This window comes from Strigops habroptila, chromosome 9 (assembly GCF_004027225.2).
Source record: "Strigops habroptila isolate Jane chromosome 9, bStrHab1.2.pri, whole genome shotgun sequence".
NCBI classification, from domain to species: domain Eukaryota; kingdom Metazoa; phylum Chordata; class Aves; order Psittaciformes; family Psittacidae; genus Strigops; species Strigops habroptila.
In genome coordinates, this window is record NC_044285.2 from 39,893,748 (window position 1) to 39,911,708 (window position 17,961).

General features: G+C 40.5%; 1 protein-coding gene across 8 annotated transcripts in view; it reads left to right on the forward strand.

Moving 5' to 3' along the window:
- Positions 1-10,503: 10,503 nt before the first annotated feature.
- Positions 10,504-17,961, forward strand: part of DIAPH2 (diaphanous related formin 2) — a 233,921-nt gene continuing 226,463 nt past the window's right edge. For 4 of the 8 annotated variants that reach the window (XM_030498240.1, XM_030498235.1, XM_030498237.1 and 1 more), the window contains exon 1: positions 10,504-10,812. In XM_030498240.1, the coding sequence (XP_030354100.1) occupies positions 10,693-10,812 (120 nt within the window). In that variant the 5' untranslated portion in view covers positions 10,504-10,692. The remainder of the gene's footprint in view (positions 10,813-17,961) is intronic. The other 4 variants (XM_030498239.1, XM_030498241.1, XM_030498236.1 and 1 more) reach the window with 3 other exon arrangements.

A 17,961-nucleotide genomic window follows, 5' to 3' on the forward strand; every position in this document is an offset into this window, starting at 1 on the left:
ACTTAGAAACTAACTTGGGGTTTTAGCTCAGTACAATAAGCTTTAAATAGATTTTCAACTATAGATACTGTCTTGGGACAGGCATTTGCTTATTGGAGACAGAGAAAAAGAAATGGCTTCATTAAAGCGCAGATTTACTTCAGAGAAGTAATTTCAAGAGTCAATTTAACTGGCTAACCATGACTAGTAAAATTATATCAACATTAAATTACTAAAGCACAAAAGATGAAAAGGAAAATTTGAGCCACAAGATTCTAGTTTTCTATGAATTACTTAAAAGCTTTCAATAAAATTGTTTTACAGCTACATTAGGTTCATTGAACAGGGGTAAAGAAAATAACAAAATCAAACCTGCCATTTAGAACTCACAGGATGACCTAAAAACATGAATGTATTTTAAATACTACGTTAAGGTGCAAAAAGAACTAGAAATAAACAAAACCTTTTATCACTATATATACTGATCTGTCTAAAAGGAATTAAATCCAGAAAAGCTCCTCTGTTGTCATGAAACTGGAAGTACTCTACCTCACTTCCCATACAAGTGAGTCAAAACACATGCCTTGCTATAGTTACACAGTACAATCCAATAGTACTACCAAAGTATACCTCCATCACTGCTTGAGTCACTTTTTTAGACACCATAAGCCCAGAATAGAGACTGCACAAACAAGATATGTATGAAGGTTAAAAATATAATGCAGTAATTTAAAAGTTAACACCCATAAAACATAACTTGGATTTAACAAGTTACTTCATTAAGAACAGTACACTCACCAGGCTCATAAAACACCCAAAGAATCCTTGCTGGCCAAACATGCCTGGGAAATAAAAGTTAGCTTTCACTGGCTGGAGCAATACAGCCTTACTATTGCTACATAACTACCTTTCATTAAATCCCTAATCTATTCAGCTAACATTTCATGTGTTTCCATAGTAGTATTTTCTCCTTTTAATCCTTAAACCACCACAAAGCCCACGTCAGCATGTAACTTTGCTGCTTCACCTCTCTGGCCCTGTTTCACCAGCCTTCTCACAGCTGTTCCCCAAAGTTTAGCAATTTCCCCAGCAGCCTGAGCCAAGATGACGCAGCTGGGCCAGATCAGAGCAGGCAGTTGGAATCCTGAAAGGGATAGCTGAAGGGTGAGGGGGGCATACACGACTCTTTTACCTATCTTCCCTCTTGTACCAATATAGGCATTTCTAAGACATAACAGGCTAGAACAAGCAACTGTTTTTAAATAATGTAAATTTTAAGCCAGATCACTTTTGCAATCCACTTAACAACAATCACATGAATGTTTGCTGTACACAAAAGGGAGCACCAGGAGACGGGAAAGGGTAACAGGCAGAAACAGAATTCTTTTCACAGCAGGGATAACTTTTTAAAGTGAAACCACTACCCAAACAAAATTTGAAGCAACTTCCAAGTAATAACTTCCCATTAGTACAACTATGGCAGCTATACATAGAAAAGGCAAAGTAAAGCAAGAACTTCACAGCAAAGATTTCAGGACTAACTGAACTATTACCTGCACATAAGCAGACCCCTACCCATGTATACTTCCAGTGCCCTCAGGTTGCTAAACCTATTTCCTTAATAAGAGAATGGGAGGCTCAGAAGACCTTGGAGAATTTCAAGACAAATGCCCCCAAGGAATAAGCATGATTTAGACCACAGAACCACAAATTCCAGTAGAGCCAGTGGCCACGGAGCTCCATATCAGTTCCATTCCTTCCTTAGGCTGCAGTGAAACCTCCCTCAGTGAAGTCTGAAATGACCTTCTAGCCAAATTGGGAAACCCTGACCTTTCTTGTGCCATTAGACACCTTTAGCAGCTAACTACACTGCTACCTCACTGCCCTCTCTTAGCTTCCCTTCTCTTTCACACATCTTTGGATAGTCTCACCTCTCTCCAGCTGATGCAGATTACAGAGCACTTTTCTCTAGACTTTAACTGTTTCCTCCTGCTGTTTTCTCCTTGGGCAATTTCATCCACAGGTTTCTCTACCATTTCTATTCTGAAAGTGCAAGATTGACAGGAAAATAAGATTTTAAAAAACTGCATAGAAATCATTCCTACAAATTGTATCTATGTTCTTCTATACAAGAAACTTGTAGTTCTTGTACCATCCTTATCACCACAGTACTGCGTCACCTTCCTCTAATAATGCACTAAGCACTGGAACAAGCACCTGTCACATGCTGTGCTCATTCATGTTCCTCCGGAGAGGTACATGCAGGAGAGTGGGGTTTTTTTTGGTAGCTTTTGTATTCATACTCACATCACTGAAAATTCAATAGAGAACATAATGCCAAAGGGTTCTGACCCAGAAATGGGCAGTAATATACACCAACCTGGCTGACAAGCTTAAATTACACCCAGCCTATATGCCATGCTATTTTTGCCCAATTTCAATTCCTCTTAAAAACACATGGCTGTGAAGTGCGGCAGCCTGAGTGCAGACAGTTTTCTTCCCTAAGTCAATGTGGTAGACATGAAACGATAAAAATCTTGCCAATTGTTGCATTGTAGTGATAGGACAAGGGGCAATGGATTCAAGCTTAAACAGGGGAGATTTAGGTTAGATATAAGGAAGAAATTCTTTATTGTGAGGGTGGTGAGGCGCTGGAACAGGCTGCCCAAGGAAGCTGTGGCTACCCCATCCCTGGCAGTGTTCAAGGCCAGGTTGGACAGAGCCTTGAGCAACCTGCTCTAGTGGAAGGTGTCCCTGCCCGTGGCAGGGGGTTGGAACTGGATGATCTTAAGGTCCTTTCCAACCCAAACCATCCCATGATTCTATGATAAACTGTCATATCTCATGAACCAGAGCACTTTCAGTGGAGAGTTAAAGGTGAGGATAATGAGGATTTGGTATTATATTACTGCTAGTTTGGTAATCTCTCAATACCATATTTGTCCCCTATTCCTTATACCAGAGCTAGGGATACTACAGACATATAAATTAGCTCAGTAGACTAATCTGGCAGAAAACTATGTTTGTTTATTTTTAAAAATCTATTAATTTTGTATCACACAAGGTTGCTGAACAAATACACTTTGCATGTGGATAAAGAGACAGAAATACGTATCAGTCACCACCCTCCGAGTCATCTCCCTGAGGTCTAATGTGTGTTCTCATCATGTGAAAAACTACACGCTTGGGCTGAGCCTCAAACTCATCTTTAGCTACTTGTCTGAATAAAAATATACAATCGTGCACGTGGAGGATAAGACCACAGCTAATCTTGCTTTTCATTGGTGTTACTGTTTTACCACACTCCATCTTCACTCATTTACAAAAAGGGCCAAGTAGAAAGGCAAAGAATTTAGATTACATGGGCAGAATTTTGCTGTTTACAAATAAGCTCATTGTAAGCAATATTTAAGGAATTAACAGACATGAAAGGAAGAATAATTCAGGACAAGCAATAAATGTAGAATAAGAGAAGGCACTTTGTTTTCTGTAAGCCTCATGCAACACCATCTCGCTAGAATTGTACCAGATAACAAGTAAGCGTATTAGACTTGAGAGCTAGGTTTCTCCATCAGAAAAGCTAGACATACAGTTTATTGCAGTGGTATTTATTAAAGATTCTTATAAGTTAAACATAAACATACGTGACCCCTGACCGATACAGGGAGCACACCAAATACATTCCTGCTCAGGGTAATTTTTCTCATTCTTCAAAGTTGCAATACTTGCTTTTCAAGATATTTAGCTAAGCAAATCCTTTAAATTCTATGAAGAAATTATGCAATAAAATAGTATTAGCTTACCTACTAAATAATTGCATCATAGAACTAGCTTACCTCCCTTTAAAGAAGCTGTTTAAATAATCCCACTGTTAGCTCATGTAAAAGGACACACTTTGAAACTCTGTCCCACCATTCTTTCAAAAAATGGTCTTCAGTGAAGTTAGCATAGCTATGAAAAAACCTTGGTGCAGACCCGGTGATGGTAATTCCTCCAATACAGTAATTCCTCCAATACACAATACATGCTACACCCAAGGATAAGAACAACTGAAAAACCCAACCAACACAACAATCTCTTTCTATCAAGGGAAACTATTATTAACATGCTAGACAGGCAATTACCATGGGTGAAAATTCCACGGGTTTTTACCTAATTAACCTAATTTTACCATTAAACAACTCCATTTCTTAACGAGATCTTTAGCTCTAATCAGGCCTAGTTTTGTCCGTCTGCCTGAAAGCTCTTCATTTGCATCTACTAATGCCTTAAACGTGTATATTTACATTAAAATGAACTTCTTTAACTCCACACAGAAACCTACTTGTTGGAGTACGGGCTATGGTGAGATACATTTAAAACTCCTCCACTGATAGTTATTAATTCCCTGTACTGAGGAATACTTATTTACTAAGCTTGCATATCACTTACAGAAATTATAAACACTATTTGCCCATGATACAGCTTTCTCTGAAGACCAAATAAACAAAGCAGGAAAGTTACCACTTAGAGCAGGCCTGACCATAAAATAACCAGTTCTGTTCAAGCCTGTTCTGCCCAGCCCACGGTGATTACACAGCATGTATTAGGGGGTTGCTAAAGAATGGCTGCAGCTGGGTATTGAGTTTCTGTGAAAAGCTGTGAAGATGTAGAAAAGCGAGATAAATAGATAAAGACAAAGGTCTCCAGTGCTGAATATGGTTAAGGGAGCCCACGTAGTAAATGAAAGCAGTTTGTATTGAACTGTTTAGTTATGTTTGAGAAGCAAATTGTGCTGCGGGATAGGAACATCAAAAGACATTTTTGAGGCAATCTGGGGAGATACCACAGCATAATAAGCTGTGCAACTCACATCTAGCTCTTTGAGGCTGGGAAGAAAACTCGGTATTATAAGACATAACTGTCTTTTATTTACACAGAGTAGTTGTGTCCTGGCATATAAATTGTTGTGAAAAAATGGAGGCACTAACCCAAGAGGTTCTCTGTGATACTATTAGGATTATTCTGTGGGAAATCAAACCAAACAAAAACAAAGAGGCAGTAGGCATTTTGCTTGCCATCAGTATTGAGAAATTAGTGCTAGATGTGCAAGTTAGATATTATTTGCGCTAATAACCACATCTTGTACCAGGTAAGACTACAGATTGGTATTTTAAAAGCAAAGGGGGGAAAAAGAGGATTAGTTATTAACTAATTACTATCTCTATCATCTACTTCATATAGTAGTTGTTTGTTTTGTTTTGTTTTTCCTGTGGGAAAAGCCCAAAATCAAGACAAGGGTTTTCTTCCTACTTATTTTTTTACATCACCCTCTGAAATTATCCTGTGCATTTTTTTTCAAGAAAAATGATGGGGCAAGAATGCTGTTTTCTTACTGTTCTGGTAAAACCTAAAATAAAAAGTAAAAAATCATTTGGACAAGATAAACCTAGTTGTGATCTAGAATTATAGACTAAGTGGTCAAAATACAGAAAATGAGGAAAAAAGAATTCACCTAAATTAGGGAATTGCTTGAAAGAGGGAAAATGCTTGTAACGAACAAGTAATGCATTGGAAAATATAAACCTAAAAAGCACACTGATGTTTTGATTCCTAAGTATTAGGGGACTCTGGCATGGAGTAAATGAAAATCACTAAAGATTAGTTCAGATTAAAACCAATATTCAGTTTATTTCTGGATTTATCTCAGTCATTTTAATGATGAAAGTGCCTTGGCACAAGGCGGCTCCATACTTTTAATGTATTGTTTAACAACACCACACCTCATCTAGCTCCAGTGCTTTAGGTTTTAAATTAGAACTGGACATAAAAAGTAAAGCTGAACTATAGCTCTGCTGTGACCACAGAGTAAGTGACTTCCCTAACATATGCAATGTGAAAACTGTTTTTAAACAATAGGTGGGAAGCTGTCAGCTTCCTCTTCCTCTACAGAAGTACTGGCAAAATGTTAAGCTGACTTAAAACTGAAGAGTTTATAGCCTAAGAAGTGAACTGTTGGGCAGTCATCTCACAGCTGGCTAAAACCAGAATGTAGCTGTAGCCACAGAAAATTCACCTCGCTGAAGCTGTAACCCTTATCCATTTACAGAAGTGCTCACAATTAGCTGTGCTTTTAATTAACATTTGTGATATTGTTCATGACTGTTAACATGATCTGTCACTTTGTTTTAATGGTTAGTATAGGATGTCTTAATGTACCTTCAAATCACTACCAAGTTTTGTATAAATATGCTAGTAACTTCTTGTGACTTAATTTACAGAACATTACAGAATGTACAATCATTGCCTCTAACAGGCCAGGAAACTATTGAGTTAGATTAAATAAAGCTTTAGCAAATAAGTATTTCTTGGAATTATCTTATCACTGAGTGGATTTTCACTGGATTTAGGTTTACAAATGAATCAGATCTATTAAGTGGCCAAAGAAAGTATTTTTTTAGAAAGTGAGGTTATTTTGTCAATAGGGAATATCTACTCATATGCAAATAATGTTCTTCACTGATATTCATTGCTTGGTAGTTAATACTTCTAATCCTATTTTCCTATCTGTTAAGGTAAGTTATATACCCTGTGATTTTCTTTTTTAATATTTACCACATTCTCCTGCCCTTAGACTGACAATCTCAGATAATCTTAGACTGACTTCCTTCTGAAGATAAATTTGGGGATTTTTAAAACTCCTAAAAGTAAATAGATTCCAACTAAACCTGCAAAAACAATGGGCAGGAGAGTAAAAATTGACTGTGGTGATGATACTGGTCAGGCAGAGAAACAAGACAGTTTGAAGAAAGCTTACAGCTCAGCAGGAGTACTAGAAGGATTGTGTTATGTTTTCTGTGGTAGAGTGGTTGCGTTAATGATATAGAATTTCTGGATGAGAAGCTGGGGAATGTACTACTGGGTGACTTAGCAGCACGCCTCCTGTTTGTGGTTAAATACTGTGTTTTCTCTCGTGGTAGTGCACAGAACAATTCCTCTTTTCTTTTTTTTTCCCCCCAATACAGTTAAGTCAAAGACTTCAACATTATTAACTTTCTTCTTCAATACTAGAAACCTGGAGGATAGAACATTTCCGAAGGACTGAAATCTCAACCAGCTGAGTCAACTACAGCTGGTTTAAAACTACTGTTATTAAGCAGAAGCCTGTGCCTTCTCTGGCAAATGGCAATTCTATCATTGAATTTACAAAATCTCATAAACCCAGAATCCTTTTCTTTTCCAGATATACTTGGAGCACATATCTTCTTGCACCTTGCATGATTGTATTTTTAGATGTTTAGAGGGAGGGTGCTAGACTGCTAAGTTCTTGTATTGCTGGGTCAGCCAGTCATCTTCAAAGGCCTATTTTGTTCCAATTAAGATACAAAATAGTACCTGTTTTGGGGAGGCTCAAAATAACTCATGCTCATCAGTCTGTGATCATTTGCTTTAAGACAATTGTGTGACTTTTCTTTTTCTTACAGATGCACATTTGCCACTTTCTGTCATTGTGAGTTGTGGTTATGTAACTGAATGTTACTAAGATGACCTGTGAAACCATAAGGAGAAATGTTGGCATCTCCATAACAGTGGTCTTTCTTACTTACATGGTTTTAACGTTGTGAAATTAAAAACTATGTGAAATTAAAAGCTGTTTTTGTAAAATGTATAGTTTTAAAATACATTTTCTTCAGAGATGAAGACAAGTTAAGAACAGTTTGCACAACTACTAGCTTCCACCTTCAGGCCATACTACGTTGCTCTCGGAAATGAGCCAAATTACTGCACTGCAAACTGACTGCCAAAATGATCTGAGGTTTGTCTGGTTGCCTTAAGCAGAGCTGTGGTTTTCTGGGTTTTATTTTGTTTTGTTGTGGGGGGGCTTTTCAATTTAAATTTTCCTAATTGGACTAGTTGCATTATTTCACTCCATGTGCTTAGAATTGCCTGCGGAGTCTATATGCTTATATGTCCTCGGCTCATACATGGAATATTTGTTTCTTGGTCCTGGAAACTGGGGAAAAAATCTGGAGTATGACTAAAAACATTTTCCAAAAGAACTTTGGCTGAGAAGGCTGTGAAATAGATCTACCGATCCTTGATTTAGAGTAATCTATTCAAAAGCAGGTCTCCAAAAAATCCCCATAGCAATGTTTTGTATATTTAAGTCACAGCTCAGCACACTACATGGAGACTTGCAAAATGTTTAAAGTTGGAGTTAAACGAAAGTGACCATAACTGTGCTAACCAACCAGCCATTTGTCCCAGGAGACACAAGTGGCAGGAGTAAAAGAGGAACCAAGAGCACTCGTGGGGTAGCTCTTTCATCACATGATGTAGCTATAGCTTGATGGTTGCTTGTCTTGCCTCCATTACTTAGAGAAGGGTACAGTTATTATTGCTTACCAACATTAAAAGTAGTTAATGTCTGTGTTTTCTTTTCAATGTAATATGCATAGTCCTAAACCTGACTTCAGTGCTTTTTTGCTTTTTTACATTTTTGCTTAAGATCATGCACATGATCTGAGTTTTCCTCCATCAAAACCTAAATTAATTCAATGCCCAAAAATGTATTTACTCAATTTTCTGGATTTTTGCCACGTGCACTTGTTTTCACTCATACCACGAAGTATTTTTGTACTGTTCTGCCTGCTGCTCTGGAACATTAAATGTCAGTTCAATGCAAAAGTTTTACTGAAGAAGACCTGGCTACAGCAGTATGAGTAGTATTGTGGCAAATGCAGAAAATTTGGGTAAAGCAAGCTGTGGAACACCTAAGCGTTATGCTGAGCAAATAAAGCTAGGGAGTTTGGATTAAAAACTCTTAAATTTGTGCACAGAGAAGTCAGCCAGTTGGAAACTACTCCCTGTTTTCTCTGACTCTGGAATGACTGACCTTTCTGCTCCAGTTATGGGTGCTGCTTAATACAGACAAATAAAGACAGCACGGGAAAACAAAATGGCCATTTAGGCTAATTAAAGGGAAGAAAAAAGAGATCTGAGCATTTAATTTTAACTGAAATTGGCAATTGTTGTTAAACTGTTGCTGTAGAATGATGAACCATGAATTACAAACTGATGTAGTTGGACATAACATATTGCCTGTCACTGCAAACAAGTGATTAAATTCATGATGATTGTTTAATTTCAGAATTCCAAAGTTACATGTCGCCAAGCTGATAGCATAAACTGTGGCCAAATACTTAGACAAAATCAGCAAAATTAAAGGAAAACATGTACTAAAACGAAGAGATTTATCCCAAAGGAAGGCTTAGAACTGTGAAGTTTGATGGAGGTGTCCTCTTTTATCACCTAACTTCTGCTGTGAAGGTTTTAAGACCCTTGCAAGTTTTAGACCTACCATTTGAAAGCTGCTATTGTCGGATTTTATCAACAGGTTTTTGCTGGTGGATTAAAAAAAATCCATCCAGTACTCAGGTAAATCTGAGAGCGCCACAAGAAATGCAGCAGCTATGTGAATCTCAGGCATGTTGAACTGTGTGTGTATCAGACAGAGATGGGGAAGTTTCACTGTACTGGTCTTGCTTGCCTCTTTAAGAGACCAAGCCCCCTGTGGAAGCAGTGCTGTGCTAAACCCCTTTTCTAGAGGGCAATCAAATAACACATTTGTATCTAATTTGGGACTCCAAAGATTTGTGGGTTGCCCTTGTCCCACCAAAACAACAGAACATGATTGCATTCATGACCATTTTCTCAGTATAACTTAACAAGCACAGATTCAGCTCTATCAACACAAAATGTGTATTTTTCTTTCAAAAATGACTGTATTAATAGGAAAACCTCTGTCGAGTTCTCTCATCATCAGGCATGCGATCATTGTTTCCATTATCCAGATACACCAGTGCTGACAGATCTCCAGTTCACACAATGAGGCTCAGCCAAAGGAATTCTCTAATCCATAGAAAGGGTTTAAGCAATTTTTCTTTGTTGTGAACCATGAGCACGTGTAAATGACTCAGATAATGGGGACTGGCGTTCTCAAATCTCAGAGAACAAAAATCAAGTCTTTTGTTTCTGGTAACAATAGTTCAAACACCGCAGTTATCCCTTTTGCGCGTTCCAGACACAAAACGCAGGGAACCACACTTAAGTCACAGCCACCTCAGGAGGAAGCGCTTTGTGTGTGAAGCGCCTGGGCACTCCCCACAGGGGGCCCGGCGGCTGAAGCAGGTCCGATGGAGACAAGGCTTTTCTCAACACACGCCCTGCACGGCAACCACCGGCCGTCCCGCTTCCTCCACAGCCGTGCTACCCCCGCCGCCTCAGCCCTCTGCCCGCCCGCGGACCGGGCAGCGCCCTCTGAAAGGGTGCGATAGAGCACCAAAGGGCGACTCTCGTCCTCCCAGCGCCCTGAGGAACGCCTCAGCACTGCTTCTCACTTCACCTTTCTAGCGGGCGCCGCCATTTCCTACCCGGGTTGCACGGCCCCGCCTCAGCCTCCCGCCCTCCTCGCGCCGCAACCGCGCGTGCGCGCCGCGGCGGCACATGCGCGGTAGCGGAGGGCGCGCATGCGCGGAGGCGTTCGGTGTCGCTGAGGCGGTGGATTGGGAGGAGGAGGCGGCGGCGGCGGGGCAGAGCACCAGGAACTGCTCCGGCTGCGGGCGGACGGACGGGGAGACGCCCGGTGGTGCGGGTCGGTCCTATGGGGCCCTGAGGGTGCGGCTACGGTGAGGCAGAGCGGTTGCTCCGTGGGGGCGCAGAGCCCGTAGGAGGATGGAGGGTCAGGCGGCGCCGGGGGCTGGCGGAGGCGACGAGCCCCTGAGCTCCGGCAGGATGAACCCGAAGCGCAGCGGGCGCGCCGCGGAAGAGGAGAGCCGGAACAAGCCCAAGCTGGTGAGCGAGCTGTGGGGTTGGGAGAGGGGCAGGGCACGGCCTGGGGACGAGGAGGAAGGCGGGGGAGGAGGAGGCGCGGATGCTGTCTTGGTGCTTCCAAGTGGGGAGCGTGGGGCGGAGGGGCGTGCGGCCGGGCCGGGCGGGGAGGCTGCGGCTGGGCTCGTAGGAATTAAAGGCTCTCTTTTAAAATCCCTGTGAGCTTCCGTGATGGTTTTTGGGTGTCTCTGGGGAGGGAGGTGACAGCTGGAGGGGGGCGTGCGGGCGCTGAGGCCTCGCTGCGGTAACGCGCCGGGGGTGGTCGTTGACAGGAGCCGGGAGTTCCCGTGTTCCCCGTGCGGGCTGTGATACCGGCAGGGCAGAACCCTCGGCGGGGCACTGCCTGGACCATGCCCTGGGGAGAGGTGCGGTAACGCGCTGTTGTGTGAGCAGGACCTGTTGGTGTGACCTCTGCTCTGCTCACCTTTTGAGTGAAAGAGCACGGGGTTTGGATTTCTTCCTATGTGTATTGAATCATTCGGAACGCTGGTGGGTATGATGCCAAGGATGTGCTTCCCAAGTGAACTTCGGAATTAATGTGAAAATAAGTTTGGATATTGTCCAGTCTTTTGGGAAAGATTTGACAAGCTCTTGAGCACACAAATCCTCTTTAGGACTGTAGAGTTTGTTCATTATGCCCGTGCTTTTTGATTTAGAAGAAGATAGTTTTATTTATAGACCTGGTAACTTGAAACATAGATACATTTCAAAGCTGACAGCACTGGATTGTATCTCACTTTATAAATACAATAGCAGCAAAACCAGTTAATATGACAGTGTTTCCTTTTAATTGTTTGCTTCTGTTACTTAAAGTTACTTGTTTAACTTTGAATCAAGTCATTTTAGCTCAGATCTCTGGTGGAGTTTCAAGAGCAGCAGTGTAGCAGATACTTAAAGCGTACCTGACTTCTGCTACTGAGCGGAGTACGAGTTCCAAACTTTACTTAATCTGAGCAAGGGTTTTCACAGAAACTGGTAAAACTAAGTCAATATGTAAGTACTCCCACCTGGTGTTCCTTTCATCAATACGGTGCAGCAGAGCCTTTGGCTGCTCGGCCTGAGAACTGTGGGGTTTCTGTCACTGAAAACCGAGCTAGAATGCTTGTAGGGAAGATGTTAACTTTGTAACCAATGAGGCAGTGAAAAGTTGCTGAAACTTACAAATATTATGCAGGATGACAGAAAGCAGTAATGCTGAATAAGTTGAAGTATACTTGTGTTGAAAGTGACCATGTGTATCTTAGCAAAAGGTAACCAAGTGTCATGTCTTTGTTTTATGGTGCTATTGAAAACAAACTCATACTTCCTGGGGTAGGATAAATAAAAACCAATGTCTTCAGATAAACAAGATGTTTGTTTATGTTGATACTACCTTTACTATTTCCTAGTGAAATGAACTAGGAAGGCTGTTTGAAGATGCCTGAGGAGGTTTGTTTTAAAACTCACGCAGGAAAGTGCTTCTGTGGGAAGCGGTGGACACACATTTGAGTTTTGCTCTAGTAGAGAACACTTTGTTCTGAAAGAAATACGTCATTTAAAAAATGAAAGTGAAATTGTCCCTGCCCTTTGCATGGGGGTGAAACTAAGTGATCTTTAAGGTCCCTTCTAACACAAACCATTCTGTGATTCTATGAAATGAGCTCAAAATTGGGTTGAACAGGACAACTGTTCCCTTGCATGTTCTTTGCAATTATTCTAGAATCACTAGAGTAGACTTTGGTTGTTACATTCAATGGAACAGGTACATTATGTTGATTTCTGACTTTGTCAGATGCAGTTATTTTGTTTCTTGAGGGGATGATTATAGTCCAGCGGCAAAATGGATTGGAGCAGTGGTGTGTTGCTTGAATTGGGTACCTTTTACAAGATAGTTTTGCCCTGAGATCAAGTGGCTAGCCTCTGATGATACAATGCAATGAATGGGTTCAATGGGAAAGTAGGTGTGTTTTCCATTCTGGACATGATGTGCAGAAACAGTGTGTGCAAGTGACACAGAGAGGGACTTTCCACTGAGGAAGAAAAGGGATGGGATTCAGGTGTGACTTTAAGTTGAGGCAGTGTGAGTGGACAGCCAGATTTATCAATCACTGCCATGGGTTTGCAAGGGAAAAACAAGACTGTAACAGGGAAAGGCTTCATTCATTCTGTAGGAGAATAATCTTACTAAATTTTGCTGGCTTTAACTTTGAATGAGGAATTGGTTCTGGTGAGGCTAGCAGTATGGTTAGGTACTCAGGGTGACCTGACTTGTACCTCATCCCTGTTCTCTTCACTGTGCAAATAAGATGAAGGTATATTTGGGACTTCTGTAAGAGAAGCCTTGCTATTTGCGCAAGTGTTAAGTTGTCGCTGAGTTTGTATGCAAAGCTTCTTGGAGTTTGGTGTGGAGATTCTCTTGGTTCAGCTTCATAACTTTAATTCATCAAGTTTCAGTAGAGTTACAGAGACGAATCAACCAGCACTCTTCTCAGTGTGTTGCGTATAATTCCAGTGTGCTGAGAGGAGTGTGTCTCTTTTCTAGAACTTATTTCACACATCAAGTGGAGTGCTGAACAAGGGCTTGGTGGGAGAGGGTGTGCAACTACTTATAACAGAGGGTTTATTTTTAGTTCCTGGCATAGCAGCTGAAATTAGGCAAGTCATTGCAAAGAAGTCTAGGGGAATGATTTTTATATGATCGACTAAAAACGGTTCTAGATGACAGGGAGCTGGGAAAGCTGAAGTCATTATTTTTAGGGAAGAGAGACTAGAAGAAGGTGGTGGATGGTTTTTTTTCCCCATGCTCTCCCTCTGAAACTAGAAGTTGGGCAATGGTGCTTGGCCTGCAGAAGCAGAGTGGTTCGGTGTGGTTTTTTGTTTGGGTTTTTTTAAGGACTGAAGCCTTATCAGTGGCTTTTATTCCTGCCTGACAGGAAGCAAGACTTGGCTATCAAGAGAGTATCTGTGCTAGAAAAGAAATGATGGTTTAAAGTGTTTTTCTGTAAGATAATTTATGTACATGTAAGCACCTAAATAATTGAATATGGGCTATATTAGAACTACTAGTTAAATTTTTTCCTACTTTAGGTCGTTTTGAGTGTCATTCAAGTTTCATATAATTTGGTGAATGTGACAGAACTGTACAATGAGAGTTCTGGGTTTTATACTAAGAGTGTGAAAACAGAAGTATTTTTCTAAAATTTAATGGCTGTTTTCTAAGTACCTGGACACGTCACAGTTGCTGAAAGAGCTCTGATTGATTTTTTTTGCTGGCACGAGACTGGAGGTGGAATGGGTGCTTAGTGGTTTTGTCATTATTTTTGTTTACAATGAAATGGGCAGAAAAAAATAAATTGTTTTGGCAAACAGTCATCTGATCTCATGCCAGCCCTGAGAATAAGCTGGCATGAGATGGCAGTGAGCAGTTACATTCTTAACTGGGTTTGGCAATGGGCTTGTTTTGCTTGTTTGAAAGTATGCTTGTTATACGAGGGGAAACAGACTAAATTAAGGTTGTCAGGGAGATTGTTGGGATTCCTGTGTTGGTTAATCCTTAACATAGATGTTGTTTGCTCTCCTTAACACTTCAGTATCACATGGGAAGTATGTAATTCTGTTTGGTACCTAGGAAATGAGTAGGTGCTTCAAAGCGTCATGTCTAATTTGGCATAGAGAGCGTCGCTTAGGTGAACCCCAAGTCTTATCAGTTGTCAAGTTGCTCTTGTTTTTAGCTGAGAAGTTGAAGCCAAGGTTTTTTATATGAGTTCATGGGAGAAGAGTGGGAGACAGAGATCATAAAAAGGAGCAGGAGACATCACTGAGGAAGAGACTGAGTATAAGGGGAAAAAGTAATTTGAAGGAAGATTAAGCGTTAGTTGACTAGAGACATTGGAATCTCCCTGTCCTTGGAGGTTTTCAAGACCTGGAAACCTGGACAATGCCTTTAGCAGGCTGGTTTGAATTTCATGTTGACCCTGCTTTTTGGGCAGGATTTTGGACTAAACTGAGCAAGGAATGAGATCCTTTCAAACATCTGTAATTCTATGAATCAGTGCTTGAAAATAGGTGTTGCAACAAGATTTGTGGAGCTTCCTAACTGTTAGATCACTGGCTAACTAGAAGTTAACATGGCCAATGTTTTAAGTTAACAAGGCCAATGTAAGAAGTTAATAATATGTCAGCATATCAGTTTAGTATTAGCAGAAGTAGAACTACTTCTATGCATGTAGTGGCTAGTGCCATGCTAAAAGCATGTTCCATTACTACCGAGTTCGTTTCAGGTTTGTGTGGTAGCTGTTCAGTGACAGATACCCGACTTAGCCACCGACTAAATTTTGGAAAGAGGCTGTCGTCTGAGTGTGATGCTGTCTTTAAAAGTAGATTAGGAGAAAGAAACATTAAAAACCGAGTTGTTGGAGGTGATAGAGAGCTTATTTCATCAGAGAGCAAGTGGATTTGGTGATTCATCCTGCAAGGAGCAACTCATACTTTGTTTTAAAAGCAGAAATTGTTCATGCTTTATACTGAAGTCTTGTAAACCCCGTGAGCTTTGAGATGAATCAAAAGCTGTGAACTCAACACTGACTAATGTGCCATAAACTAGCATCAAACTGTGGAATAAAAGCTTTTATCAATCAGCTTTAAAACAGGAGCAGCCCAAGTATGCTTGGGTGGAGGATAGGTTCCTGGCGGTGTTGCTCCACCCATACCAGTGCAGGAGCTGACAAGTGCTTTAAGTTATCTGTATCAGCCACTGCCAGACAGGCTGTGTGCTGCAGGACCTGCATCGCACCATCACCTTTGACTCCTGAGGTTGTTTGATGTAATTCTCCTGGGCAGAGATAATGTGCTTTTTACACGACTTCTTCAGACGTTTGTATACTGCATACGTGAACTATGAGTCAGGCCGAGCAGAGATTTTTGGCAAGTGAATAAAATGTATTACACTTGAGATCATAGTGTCGCTGATTAAAATCAGTGCAGGCCTGCAGCAGATTCCTGCTTCAGGTGTATGCTGGAGGGAAAAGTTACCTAGGGTGCAACCATTACTGAGGAGTAAAATTAATGTCCTGGGAAAGCTTGGTTCTCTTGCTGAGAAATATAGTGATGAGGCACTACTCCTGATATGGTAGAGTAGGGCATGCTTGGTGCTGATATTTAGGTGAATGGTTTAGCTTTTAATGTGAATTGATATTGATACTGTTTAAATGAGGTGATAGATACAGTGATAAGCTGATCTGCTTGCGGTAATTAAACTTCCTGAGCTACTACTTGTAAGACAAAACTGTGGAGCCATTCTGTACGGTTCAGGAAGCTTTGCAAACAGAGCAGATTCCACCTAGGCGACGTGAAAGACAACTACAGTGAGACCTGGCAGTGTGCATAGCAAACAGCAGTGATGTTTTCTGAGATGCTAAGCACTGTGGTGCTGAATATCCAAGTCATTGAGGATGATTTTTAGGTTTTGCAATACAAATAGCCTGTAAAACATGCTAATGATACCACTATTGCTGATAACCTGGTAGAAGGAAAAAAAATGCTTAAAAACATTTAGGTGGGTTACAAGATGACTTTTCTGCATCAGTTGCAGTTCTTTAGAGGTAAGCAATAAATAATGGTTAATAACTTTCCTCTAATTCTTTTCATCCCCGTCCGAATCTAGACATGAAGAAGAACAAGAGATGTCGGTTGCTGCTGAAGCAACTGACAATTGCAGTTGGTTATTCATCAGTTTACTTGTTCAACCTTAAAACCACAAGATGTTAGGAAATTACCAAAATGAATGTTTTTACACAGTTCCTTACTGTGTATATTATGGTCATTTTTACATTATTATTTTTTTAATCATTTAGTAACTCTATTTGGGAGGGAAATGAGTGTTTCATTATAAAGGGCTATGATGGTAGAGCAGTTAATTTCAAGACACCAACAGCTGAAAGTATTTGCGTAGCAATTTGTAAAGTTGCAGGTAGACAAAGCTAATTTATCTTAAAATTGCATGTTAGTTTTGGATCGAACTGACCTTTTACTTAAGATCCTATAAATCAAGTAGCTTTTTCCTACAGCATCAGTTGAGTGAGCACCTGTAGGTTACCCACTTCGAACTATAACTATAGGTAGGTAAGTGGGAGCTTGCTTGACAAAAGTAGTGCAACCACAGTCTGTAAGGCAAATATATTTTACTTGTTGACTATTAATAACTTGTATGGGAGAAAGGGGTGACAGTTAAAGTATCAGCTTTTTTGAGGCAGCACTGTGGGCTTAAGCAGTTTCCATATCCACTTTGGTGCTGTACTGGCAAGTTTTTGTGTGGCAGAGGGACAGAAAAGATCAACTGAGCCAGTCAGAACCCCTCCTTTATTATTTGTTCTTTGAGTATTTGCTTGAATGAAAAAGACTAATGTCATAGAATGCTAGAATTCCTTCTTTTCTCTTCGTTTGTCTAAAGTTCATCCCCTAGTACTATTAGATTATGATTGTGTCTGCTTTTTAGTCCATCTTCTCATGACAGTTGGACATGGTGTGAAAGCAGGGTATTGTATGCATATGGGCAGATCTGAAAAGGATCTGTTATGGCAATTATATTGTAACCTACATTGAGATATAAGTCATAAAATCATTAGATTTGTAGAAGTTGAGAATTACCTTGGAAGTTCAATTCTGGAACAAGCCCACACGTAGGAAATGTTGTATGGTTTGATACAGATCCTGAAGATCTTCAGTCCACCTGGGTGTGGTAATATTTAGTCTTAAGGTGTAGTGCTTACTGTAATATCACCACACCTTGTCTGTTATATAAAACAAAAATGTTTTTAAGAGATACGGGCTCTTCCTGTATAAGTGGGAAACTGTGTATTTTTGAATTAACTTCAGACTGTTTTGAGTGAGAGTGGGAGAATAGGAAGTTCAAGGTGATGTATGTGGCAGGTGGCTTTCTTGTTGGGTTCCCTTTTTGGTCTTTTTAGTGATCCCCAGAGTAAATAATTGAGAAAGAATAAGGTATGCTGAACATGTGCTGCATGTTTGCTGCTTTACTTGTTCTTTGCATAGTGTTATCAGATGGAGAGGACATGAAAGATCAAAAAATGTTTTTATTACTAATAAGTATTTTCAGTTTATACTTTGTAACAATGA